The sequence below is a fragment of the Natator depressus genome, chromosome 14 (genome assembly GCF_965152275.1).
Source record: "Natator depressus isolate rNatDep1 chromosome 14, rNatDep2.hap1, whole genome shotgun sequence".
Taxonomy (NCBI): Eukaryota; Metazoa; Chordata; order Testudines; family Cheloniidae; genus Natator; species Natator depressus.
This window is the reverse complement of record NC_134247.1, coordinates 7,059,376-7,072,435: the sequence shown is the minus strand read 5'-3', so window position 1 is coordinate 7,072,435 and position 13,060 is coordinate 7,059,376. Positions and strand designations below refer to the sequence as shown.

The 13,060-nt window shown below is 37.2% G+C and overlaps 1 protein-coding gene across 4 annotated transcripts in view; it reads left to right on the top strand.

Annotated features, from left to right (window-relative positions):
- Positions 1-13,060, top strand: part of CEP112 (centrosomal protein 112) — a 359,203-nt gene that overhangs the window by 241,631 nt on the left and 104,512 nt on the right. For all 4 annotated transcript variants that reach the window (XR_012641956.1, XM_074972205.1, XM_074972202.1 and 1 more), the window contains 2 exons: positions 7,842-7,904; positions 12,674-12,823. Coding sequence is in view for 3 of the 4 variants with exons in the window: in XM_074972205.1 (XP_074828306.1) it covers positions 7,842-7,904; positions 12,674-12,823 (213 nt within the window). In the remaining variant the exon portion in view is untranslated. The remainder of the gene's footprint in view (positions 1-7,841; positions 7,905-12,673; positions 12,824-13,060) is intronic.

The window sequence follows — 13,060 nt, the reverse complement described above, 5'->3', positions numbered from 1 at the left end:
TCTGTAACAGAGGAATAGGATCGCTCAATATAGTAATAAATCCCTGTAATGTTCGATGTAATAAGTGATTGATTTCATAGTTTAATGCAAGAGAATTGCCTCAGTGCAGTTTGCTTTTGCTAATGCTTATGTTGCCTCTTCTGATTGCTCTAAAAGCTGCTGCTTGTCTTCTGCTGGTGACAATCTGAACATTCTGGCGGCAGGGTTGGGTGCTTACAGCCAGTCTTCACATGCCATCATGGGGAAGATCAATTTCAGAGCTAAAAAGCTAGAGTTGCTAGTGTAGATGATCCCAGACACTATCACCTGCTGCATGGCACAGGAATCTTAAAGGAGGATGAAAATAGATTTTAAAAAGCAGACATAGATATGCAGTGAGGTCCTGCAATTTATTCCACCATTGAAATATAATCTGAGTGATGATTGAATAACTTAGCCATGCTAGCAATAAACAAACCAGTGTTTATCCACCTCATTTTCTTTGCCTAGAAGTAGAATCATTGGGTCTGTGAGGATGAAGGAAAAAACTGTAGGCAATATGAAAAGGAGTACTTGTGGCACTTTAGAGACGAACAAATTTATTTGAACATAAGCTTTCATGAACTACAGCTCACTTCATCAGATGCAAAAGCTTATGCTTACGCTCATCACGAAAGCTTATGCTCAAATAAATGTGTTCGTCTCTAAGGTGCCACAAGTACTCCTTTCCTTTTTGCGAATACAGACTAACACGGCTGCTACTCTGAAACCTGTAGGCAATATATATCCCTTAATCTGTTTGTGCAACTCTCAGTGCATCAGTATGACTTCCATGGATTGAAGGCAGTATATGACCCTAAGTATGCACACTACACCTGTATACCTTATCTTTTGATCGTTAACCAACCTTGTTTTGCATACGGTTTGTAGATGTCTCCAAACAATGGGAGATTTTGAATGCCATATGTTCTGCAGTAACCAGGCAAAACAAGGTGAGTTAAGGACAAAATCATAAACTTGGAATTTCTTGCTATTATAGGCAGAGGTAGGAGCCTTAAGATTTCATAGAAACCCTGCCACATTTGGAAACTAAAAGATATATTTTACCAGAACCAATTCTACTTGTTGTTATCTTTCTTCTCCGCTTTTGCTCATTAAGATAGTTGTTTATAAATAGAAACTTTGACATACATATGTAACCTTCTGTTGCTGACTCATTCAGGAGAATTATAATCTAGTGTTTATGATGTCAGAACTAGAGCTCGCAAATAATGGATTTTTTGGTTTGCTGCTAATGCCAAAATATAGGCAAAAAGCTTCATTTTGGATCAAATAACAAACTTTTTTTCTAACTGTTTTGGTGAATTAAAAAACAATATCAAGTCAGGTCAAAATGTTTCTTTTTGAACTGACATTTTTACGAAAGCAAAGGAATAGATTCATAAAATTCCGGGAAGGGGACCTCCTTTATAACCTTTTGCCCAATGGTTAGGGTTCTATCCTGGAATGTGGAAGACACAGATTCAGTCCCCCTCTTTTGCCTAATATGGAGAAGAGATTTGAACTTGGATTTACTAGATTGCATAAGAGTGTCCAAGCCACACAATCTGTGGGATATTTTGGTGTGAGTAAAAAGAAAAGGAGTACTTGTGGCACCTTAGAGACTAACCAGTTTATTTGAGCATAAGCTTTCGTGAGCTACAGCTCACTTCGTCGGATGCATACTGTGGAAAGTACAGAAGATCTTTTTATACACACAAACCATGAAAAAATGGGTGTTTACCACTACAAAAGGTTTTCTCTCCCCCTACCCCACTCTCCTGCTGGTAATAGCTTATCTAAAGAGATCACTCTCCTTACAATGTGTATGATAATCAAGGTGGGCCATTTCCAGCACAAATCCAGGGTTTAACAAGAATGTCTGGGGGGGGAGGTAGGAAAAAACAAGGGGAAATAGGTTAACTTGCATAATGACTTAGCCACTCCCAGTCTCTATTCAAGCCAAAGTTAATAGTATCCAATTTGCAAACGAATTCCAATTCAACAGTCTCTCGCTGGAGTCTGGTTTTGAAGTTTTTCTGTTGTAATATTGCAACTTTCATGTCTGTAATCGCGTGACCAGAGAGATTGAAGTGTTCTCCCACTGGTTTATGAATGTTATAATTCTTGACATCTGATTTGTGTCCATTTATTTTATGTAGAGACTGTCCAGTTTGACCAATGTACATGGCAGAGGGGCATTGCTGGCACATGATGGCATATATCACATTGGTGGATGTGCAGGTGAATGAGCCTCTGATAGTGTGGCTGATGTTATTAGGCCCTGTGATGGTGTCCCCTGAATAGATATGTGGGCACAGTTGGCAACGGGCTTTGTTGCAAGGATAGGTTCCTGGGTTAGTGGTTCTGTTGTGTGGTATGTGGTTGCTGGTGAGTATTTGCTTCCGGTTGGGGGGCTGTCTGTAGGCAAGGACTGGCCTGTCTCCCAAGATTTGTGAGAGTGTTGGGTCGTCCTTCAGGATAGGTTGTAGATCCTTAATAATGTGTTGGAGGGGTTTTAGTTGGGGGCTGAAGGTGACGGCTAGTGGCATTCTGTTATTTTCTTTGTTAGGCCTGTCCTGTAGTAGGTGACTTCTGGGAACTCTTCTGGCTCTATCAATCTGTTTCTTCACTTCCGCAGGTGGGTATTGTAGTTGTAAGACTGCTTGATAGAGATCTTGTAGGTGTTTGTCTCTGTCTGAGCGGTTGGAGCAAATGCGTTTGTATCGCAGAGCTTGGCTGTAGACAATGGATCGTGTGGTGTGGTCAGGGTGAAAGCTGGAGGCATGTAGGTAGGAATAGCGGTCAGTAGGTTTCCGGTATAGGGTGGTGTTTATATGACCATCGTTTATTAGCACTGTAGTGTCCAGGAAGTGGATCTCTTGTGTGGACTGGACCAGGCTGAGGTTGATGGTGGGATGGAAATGGTTGAAATCATGGTGGAATTCCTCAAGTGCTTCTTTTCCATGGGTCCAGATGATGATGATGTCATCAATATAGCGCAAGTAGAGTAGGGGCGTTAGGGGACGAGAGCTGAGGAAGCATTGTTCTAAGTCAGCCATAAAAATGTTGTCATACTGTGGGGCCATGTGGGTACCCATAGCAGTGCCGCTGATTTGAAGGTATACATTGTCCCCAAATGTAAAATAGTTATAGGTAAGGACAAAGTCACAAAGTTCAGCCACCAGGTTAGCCGTGACATTATCGGGGATAGTGTTCTTGACGGCTTGTAGTCCATCTTTGTGTGGAATCTTGGTGTAGAGGGCTTCTACATCCATAGTGGCCAGGATGGTGTTATCAGGAAGATCACCGATGGATTGTAGTTTCCTCAGGAAGTCAGTGGTGTCTCGAAGGTAGCTGGGAGTGCTGGTAGCGTACGGCCTGAGGAGGGAGTCCACATAGCCAGACAATCCTGTTGTCAGGGTGCCAGAGATGATGGGGCGCCCAGGATTTCCAGGTTTATGGATCTGGGGTAGTAGATAGAATATCCCAGGTTGGGGTTCAAGGGTTTGTCTGTGAGGATTTGATCTTGTGCCTTTTCAGGGAGTTTCTTGAGCAAATGCTGTAGTTTCTTTTGGTAACTCTCAGTGGGATCAGAGGGTAATGGCTTGTAGAAAGTGGTGTTGGAGAGCTGCTGAGCAGCCTCTCCATCAACCGTTTGGTGTGAGTCTTTGTCAATCTCTCCTGTTGAAGCTGTACCACATTTTATAAATAAATTGTTATTGGAGCAGGGACTTGGGTCTCCTACATCTTAGGTGAGTGCCATAACTGTCAGGCTGTAGTGTCTCACTCTTTTTATTTTCTCATTTTCATTCTCTCATTTATTGGCCAAAAAAAATAAAAAGTCCACCTAGCTTTAATCAGAATTGACCACAAGGTAAGTGGTTATAATGCCACTAAAACAGGACCATAGTTCTATTGAGTGAGTTAGGCAGGAAGAATGGAATGATTAAAAGTTGTTTTCTCTTTACACACAAATATCTTGTTAATCAGCAATGATGTTACTGAAAAGTAGATGAAAGTTTTTGGTAACGCACAGTGTTTTTTGGACTTTTCTGGAGTATGTTCCCATAATTGGTTGCTACGTTTTAAGTTCCTTTATTTTTAATAGTACTATTGTATTTCATGAAAAGAAGAAAATAAAATTCAGTTTTCATTAACATAGTATCCAATATTTTAAACATCGTATAATGGAGGCTGTGGTTCTAATACTATTAAATTGTTTGTATTCGGTGTTCCATTGAAGTCAGTACAGGTTTACGTAGCATCTATAGTTCGGATATAAACAGTATGGATTATAGATGTATGAAAACTTGTTACAAACCTATAGTTGCTTTTTAAAGCTGAAAAACTATAACAAGGCCATAAAATATTTTGTTTTACTGCAAGACTCTACACTGGTAATATAAACTAAGTGCATATAACATTTTCATAATAAAGTCATTTTTAACTAAAGTTTGTCTTAAAACATGTGAAACTAAACAAAAACTACCATGGCTTATTGAATTTAAGCCCTTTTACTATGAAAATGCATATCATAGCTGATGTTTCAGCCAGCTGTGAATTACAGAAGTTACATAAAGCACATGAAAACTTAGGTTTTAGGGCCATTAACTGCATTGACCCTGTTGTGCATTGCTGTGAAGTTAGACCTTAATGAATACTGTCTGACCGTCCAAAGGGTTGTTACCCAGTTTGATTCCTTTTCATCATTGTTTCTGAAATATATATCACCTGAAAGTGAGAAAATATGCTAAATACAGAAGCAGCTTATGTTTCACATAGTACATGATAGAACTGGGCTATTATGACAATTGGACCCAGTTTTGAAACAATCCGTGAAAACTGATGCTTGTTTTCACCATTCCATTTTTAGTGTCCTCATTTGTCACAATACATTTAATTTAAATCCTAAACTATATTCTCTACATATAGTTATATGTAAGCACTTCATAGTAAAATTACCCTGCACAAAGCCTAAGTAAAAGCGCTTTTGCACAGCCATGTTCCATGTGTTGGCAAGGGGCAGATTTGCATTCCCAGGCTACAAAGCAACATCCCATAGTCAAAGATCTCAAATGAGTATGGGTGCAGGTTCTGTGCAACATGGGGATGTGTCATATGTTCTGGACTAACATAAGATAATTGAAGTGGATCCCCAGTGTGTCACCATAAGTTTTTTTAAAAAATCGGTTTGATTGACCAGTGTGATATAACGTTTAGGCTTGAACATGGAAAACTCAGAGAAAGTTTAGGCTTGAACATGGATATAAAAATGTGGGGTAAATAGATGAATTTAAAGAAAAGCAGTAAATGAGCTATTAAGTGTTAGTTTGCACGTCTGATTCCATCTTATTAAAGCTGTTATGATGTCTTTAGTTTTAAAAAATTAAATACAATAGTTAATTTTAAATCAGGTTTCTATAAACAGTATTATAGAGGTTTACTCTGCTAGGAGTAAAGCCTTGACATTTAGCAAGTTTCTTTTTCAGATCTTTTTGGTCATTGTTTGTCAAACTGGCTGCCCCAGCTCAGTTCAGTGTGGACTAACAAGTTCTAATATGTTTGTGAAGGTTATGGGTGTGTGTGGCTGTGTGTGTTATTTATTACAATTTCTTCTTTGGGTTCAAGAGGTTATAAAGTTCACTATATGAGAGATTAAGAGTGAACACAAGACTAATGTGACACTCTTTGCACTGTCTTGCTAACACCTCTCTCTCTCTCTACGCACGCACGCACGCGCACACACACACACTATCTATATATATGTATGTATGTATGTATGAAAAATCTTTGAGAGTAAAAAGTAACTTAATCTTTCTACTACCGTAAGTATTTTTTTTAATTTGCCCTAAAGATAAACAGCCAGTTACAATAATTTTATGATGCACAGTGGTGGCAATAAGTGATCTGAAACCAGAAGACTATTAAGGAAAAAAGTGTTAAATACAGAAAAAAGTGTAGATTGGAACAAACTGTGTGATGTAGATGCTTCCGCACAACAAATTCTTCTACAATTAACCTATCACTATGTCATATATTGACTAGGACTGAGTGGACCCCATATTCAGTAGATGACCTAAATTAGATAAACAGATTACTTTTAAATGTAATTCATCTGTTATTTCAGAATCTTTGTTTACTTCACTTCAGGAACACAGTACAGTATTTAGAGAAATTAATAGAATCTTAGGCACAGATTTAGAGGTAGCGTGTCCAATCATGATATAGAATACTTGATTAGTCCTTCAATTAAATGGTAACATTCGCATCTCCCTTGGACTTAAAAGTATACTCATTCTCTAGAAAAGTGTTTCTGACGGTCCTTTAGAGCAGTGGTATTTCATACCATGGAATAGTTAAATATGGAAACATCTATGCGTCTTAGAACTTTGAACTAGTTAAATCTGAAGAAATTTGGGATTTAAAAATGAAATATTTTGGTGATATATAAATTTTCTTAACTGACTAATATATTTTACATTAAAAATAGCATTTAGAAGGGCATTGATTTTAAAGGTTTCATATTCTACTAGAATAACTGTTTCACATTTTCTGTACTATTTTAATGTATATTCATTAAGACTCTGATCTTGCAGACTTTCGCATGTCTGCAACTTTAAGCATGTGTAGTCACATTGAAGTAAATCAGACAATTCACTTGAGTGAAGATACATGCATATGCATTCACAGGATTTGGAGCCTTAAATCCCAGTCTTGCAACTGGCTCCACACAGGGCCCCTACGCCCATACAGAGCCCTATTGGCTTCAGCAGTGCTCCACATTGACACTGGCGTCTGCCTGCATAGAGCCAGCTGCTGCATTAGGGCTTTGTGATGGATTCTGTCCTCTGTCGTGTTCTGAACAGAGCTTTTTGCATGAGATCACTTTGAAAGGCTGCTCACCGTAGTCTTGCTTCAAAACTCAGCTTTCAGAGTACTCTTTTACTGAAAGATACATTTTTCTCAGATGTTTATCCTCAGATTTTAGAACCCAGGATACGAGAACCATTAACAGAACATTTATGAGGAAACATTTTGAGACAGGTCTATCGGATATAGTACAGCAATGGCTTTTAAAACTCCAACCCATTTCAGAATTGTGTCCTTAGTTTGGATGAAAACTAATGGTGAATTTAAGAGCTGTGGGTTTTTTTTTTATTAGATTACAGCTACACCTGCTTCTCAATTACCTGTGATAACAGAGTGGCCTTGTTTCCAATTTTGTTTTATTCCTTATCTTTGAGATATGAAAGATATGCCAGGAGGTGGAAAGAGCTGTGTGTCAAAGAGGGCCCAAATGGTTCTGATGCATCTTGGGTTTGATTTTCAGTTTAATAGCAGCAGTCTTAAAAAAGAATGTAAGATTTGACAAAAGGAGCTTGCAGACATCAGCTGGCACATGAAATCATATAATACGTGTCACACTGAACCCTCACAGCTTCCACTGGAACTTGTGGCTTTTTTCTTCCCTTTTTTCCTCAAACAGAGATGAAGTCATCCTGATAAACTTCTCTCTCTTTCTCCCCCTCCTTTTTTTTTTTTTTTTTATCCGTAGAGGCCTTTATGTTTTTCTAATAATTGGCAGCAGAGGTACAATTTTTCCTCTCTTTTAAGTGATGAATAGTTGGCCCTAGATCAAAGACAAGCCCTTGTGGTTTTCTGGCTGCCACAAAAGGGCGTTGGAATTGGCACAGATCCCAGCTGCTTAGTGATAGGCATGTAGATGAGGTGCCAAGCGTAGGGGTCAGTGGCAAAGTGTCTGTACACATTCTTCATCTGAGCTAATCTGGTTTCCTTTTGTGTGTGTGTGTCTATTTCAGGCCAACAGCAGGTTGAAGCAGATTGAAAAGGAATACAGTCAGAAGTTGGCCAAATCTTCACAGGTAGGCAACATGAAAACAGCAACCTCAAATTAGTAAGCTTGGTTTGGAAACTTAAAATGAAAAATGTATTTACTTCTATTCTGGAACTTCATTTTTCTTATGTCCAAAACTCCCTGCTACTCCCCCAAAATCAAATATCAATGGCCTTTCCCAAATTTTATTACTTAAAAAAAACAAACAGAAAATTAAATGGATCAATTAAAGCCTCTTTTTTAAGCTTGCTGTTTCTTAGCTATTGGGAGTCAGATCCTGCCGGGAGCATGAGCACCATTGACTCCCACTGCCAGTTAATGAGAACTCAGGCAAAATTGGCCCTGTATGCAGGCCTGCATAACCATGCATCTTGTAAAAACAGTAAAGGTAGCTTGCATAATCATAAAGTGTATAGGCTATTACAAGGTGGTTCTTGGCCACGTATCTGATGACAGGATTTGAGCCCAACTATGCAGTTTTGATGTTCACCGTTTGTAGGGCTTTAGCCCATCCAATCATTTTGCTGAATGCTGACACAGCTTTTTAACATCCAAAACATTTTAGAAGAATTCTAGATTACATCATGACATAAAAGCTAACTGCTTTTTCTTAATGGAGGGAGTTTTTGTTCATTAATGTAAAATGGTTTTTTGATGACCCTTGACGTGGGAACTGAAAATGTATATTCAATTTACCCTTACAGTTAAAGTCAATCAAAAAAATGGCGGTCGTAAGCAATTCTTCACAATTGCTTTTGAGTACTTTAAACCTTCATTTTAACTTGTGCATGGAATTGAAACCTAGGCTACATCTACATTGCAGACTTCTGCTGGACCAGCTAGGTTGATCGGGGGGGTGAAGAGGTATGACCCATGACTGAGATAGCTGGTCCAGCAAAACCCTCTAGTGTAGATGCAGTTACAGAGTTAAAACTGCGCTTTTACTGGTATAGCTTCCTTTGCTTGGTTCAGGAGGAGGTAGTGGTAGAATAAACTATACCAGTAAAAGCACGGCTTTGTCTGTATAAGCTGCACCAACAGGAGCAGGAGCACTTAGCCAGTGTAGTATATTGGTACAGCATACCAGTCAAATGCTCCTAGTGCATGGTTTTAGACAATGATAGAATATGTAGATGCAATTGAAGATTAAAATTTTAATAGTGTAAAAACTGTCATGAGGATTTGCATGTAGCCATCATTCTTCTCTGAGAAGCAAGAGTCTCACAACCACAAATGAAGACTTGTTTGGTTATAAAGGTTTATTCTCAGCAAAAGTAATATTGGTCAAATATTCCCTTAATGCCAACAAATATAAGGAATGTTTCAAGGTTCCACATACTAGGCAGTAACATGGAAGTTTCAAATCATCTCTTTTACTGTTAAGCCAGAAACATGTTGCAGTTTATTAATAATAATGAGTCTGAATTTTTTACCTTCAAAAGTCTTTCTTTTCAAAGTAACATCACCAAAACTGTGGACATAAATACTGTGGTGGGTTATGATAGGACTCTCAAGTCTGCTGCACGAAAAACTTAGGGCACTATACATTTATCAAAAAACTTTGTAAATATGTTTTATATAGTTATGTCTAGATAAATAATATGCATTTCTAAAATCTAAATGCATATTTCCTGTGCTGCATTTACATGAAAGTGGGATGAATGACTAGAATGCTAACTTTAAAAACTTCCTTAAGAGCCTTTTTATAAAATCCTCTTGCATTTGTTATGTCACCATGAAGAGAAATAAAAAGAAAACCTCAAAAATAGATTGATATAATCCAGAAAGTTTGACATCAATGTAAAGAAATTCAGGCCTGAGGTTAAAGTTCCATTAGCTACTAACTCTGTAATACCTTGCTATGTCTATGGCAGGTGGGGGATATCTAAACAGCTCTGAATATGTAAAGGTATAAACATCAAGGAGGGAGAGAAATAGCTTAGGATGTTACAAAGAGAGTATATGAGTAATAAGGAATAAAACTGTGAAACTAAGATAATGAAAATTTAAACTGAAGATCAGGACAAACTTCATAGTAATGAAATTTATTAGACTATGGAATAGTCTCCCAAGAGATGTGGTTTGAGACCCATTTAATGAAACTGGACATTGCATTAACAAATATACTGTAAGGAATGTCCTTTATTACAGGGAGTTGGACTAGATGACCTAATCAATCTTTTACATTTCTACTTTTGGTGATTCTGTGACAACCATTGTAAGGGGTTTCTAAACAGTGGCTGATTTTACAGACCATACATTGTATGCTACAGTTATTTGACACAATGGGTGAGTTAAAAATGGGATTTCATTCTGAATTCCTTTACTTTTGTGGGTTTGAATCAGACCATTAGTGTTGTTTGAATATATTTTTTGTAGCTTAACGTTAATAATAGGTCATTTGTAACTTTCATTTGGTTATGTTGCTGACATCAGCCTAATCTTACTCTCTGTGGCCTCTTGGAATATTCACTTTTAACACCCACACAAAGAAGATATTCCCGGAAATTCTCTCTGAAGTTTATACAAAATAAACAATTAGATTTTTTTCCCTGAGAATTACTGCCCAAAGCCATTCCTTGTCTGTCAACTTTTGTCAAGATTTTCTTAAAACATTTTAAAAATGTTTATGTATGTCCAGGTTCTTAATCCAGTAAACTTCTAGTAGAGGAAGTCTACCAGTATGTCAGTGCTTTCCTCTCCTACTGCTGCATTTTAACCAACTTATTATTTTTTGTTACCCTAAATAAAATGGACAAAATTCAGCAGATACATAGTGATATAACTACCCATTGGTTGTAAATGGCAAAGTAATATAATTTATACTTATTTGGTATTTTCTGTCAAACGAGTGCAATTTACATTTGTTACCACCCTCTTCTACTTCCGTTTTAAATACCCCGTAAATGCCAGTTTGGTGCTAATTTTCTGACCCACTCTACCATTTATATTGCTGCTGAATTCAGACTACAAACTTTTATTGGAGTTGTATTTGCTCAAATTAGCTCTACATTTGTGCCCATTGATTTTACTGGTAGAAAACGTTATCTCAGTATTTAAATATAGAATTGAACATTTCTAAAGGACTGGATAGCAAGTTCTTATGTAGGTTCTTATATTGCTCCATATCATCTGGTCATTTATAATCTTTTTTTACCTTTTCAAAGATAATTTCCTTGTTACTGCAGGAACCTAATAATACCCAAATAATGTAAAACTTAATTTTCCACATAAAGGAGAACATTTTTGATCATTTATCATTCTTGATAGATATTGCCTTTCTCTTAATTTACATTTGTATTTTACAGAAGTTACTGATATTTATACCCCATAATGTTCCCTGCTCATGTAGATGCAGGAATTAGAGATTCCTCCAATATCCGTGCCCTTATGTTTTTACGGACAAGTAGTTTGCCCCTTAAAAATTATGAAAGCATTAAGTCTAACCAGTTGTCACTTAAATAAGGGTTCAAAGGGATACTGTCTATATGAAACTGGATACTGGTAAAAGTTTAGATTATTAACAAGATAAGAAGTGTTAATTTTGCAGTTTATGTCATTTGTATATTTTGGCATTTCTGTCTGCTGTGACTGAAACTGGCAGGATCAGTTTCACTTTTTATTTATAGTCTATCTCACTTCCTGGTTTTCATCCATTAGCAAACTGTAGGGAAATGAATTCACAATACATTCATTTAAAAAATTACTTCCCTTCTACTCTCCCCATGATTCCAATATTTTTATTTAAAAATATTTTATAACATTATTTATAATCCTATCAGATATACATCTGAAAGCTCCCGTTTTTCTCCTAAATAAATTAAATAGTGTGGTCTTAAAATAGTTGTGTCTCTTCACAGTCTAGGGGCCCAGTCCTGCAAACATTGAAGCATGTGTGAGTAGTACAGTTATTATCACTGGACTATTCATATGCTTAAGTGTTTTCAGGATTGGACTCTATGGCCCTAATAGAGCAGTTTATCTTTAATCACATCAGTAGTTGCATTGATGTCAATGGGACTGCTCTCATGCTTAAAGTTAAGCATGTGCTTAACTGCTTTGCTGGATCAGGCCACTTGTGTCTAAGCATAGCTTTCTATAATATATGCCCCCGAAGTGTGGCTTAATATGGCTTTCTACAGTGATAAAAAGGGTAAAACAACTAGATTTCAGATAGTCAACAAATCATGGGTGTTTCATGTAAAAAGTCCATGGGCATTGAACCAGACCTCAAATTTATTGTTAAATAAAATACATTACTCCCAACAACACAGGGATGCCCTGTCAAGTTTAACATTTCAGTGAAGTATGTAAAGTACAACTTTTTCTTATCTACAGTATCAACTATGATATACCTTTCAAACAGACAGAGAGCTATTAGCATGTTTATTTCAGTGTTCTTTGATTGTTATATTGTTATTTATATTGGTATTGTAGAAAGTTCTGAAGCCGTGTTAAAAATCCCAACAAGTCATTTCAATGAAGTGGAAAACTGAAAACATCTTATATGTTTGAGATCACAGATGTGCTTTGTTCTGATGAGTAAATATTATGGAATGTTATAGTGGAAAACTCTTCCAAATATTTTGTGTTCAGCAGTTTTATGCAATTCACAGTTTTATTATATTCCTTTCCTCTGTGTGGAAATTCATGCTTGCCAGTGTGTAATATGTTAATTTAAAATATTTAGTTTGCACAGTGGAGTTTGCCAACTCCATTCTTGTGTCAAGTATAAATACATGCAAAATACATACCTCTCACTGAACAAGGAGTTTTAGCATGCTGTTTTCTTTTTAGATTGTAGCTGAACTTAAGACAACCATTTCCTCTCTGACAGAGGAGAGCAGCCGGCAGCAGCTTGCTGCAGAAAGGCGGCTCCAGGATGTTGTACAAAAGTTTGAAGATGAGAAGCAGCAGATGATTAGAGATAATGACAGAGCAATCAAGGTAATCTGCGGAGTTCAGTCACTGATGCTAGTAGCTGTTTTCGTGTAATTAAAATTTGAAATCATGGCAGTAGGCAAATGAATGCAGGTATCATTCTTGTTCATACAGCATTCAGTAATTACATTCACTGGACTTTGACTTTGATGTATCCAGTGACTCAGTCTAACTTTCCTCTAGGAGTTCATATGCCTGCATAAAAAGTCACTTTTTGGCAAGTCCAATCCATTTACATGAAGC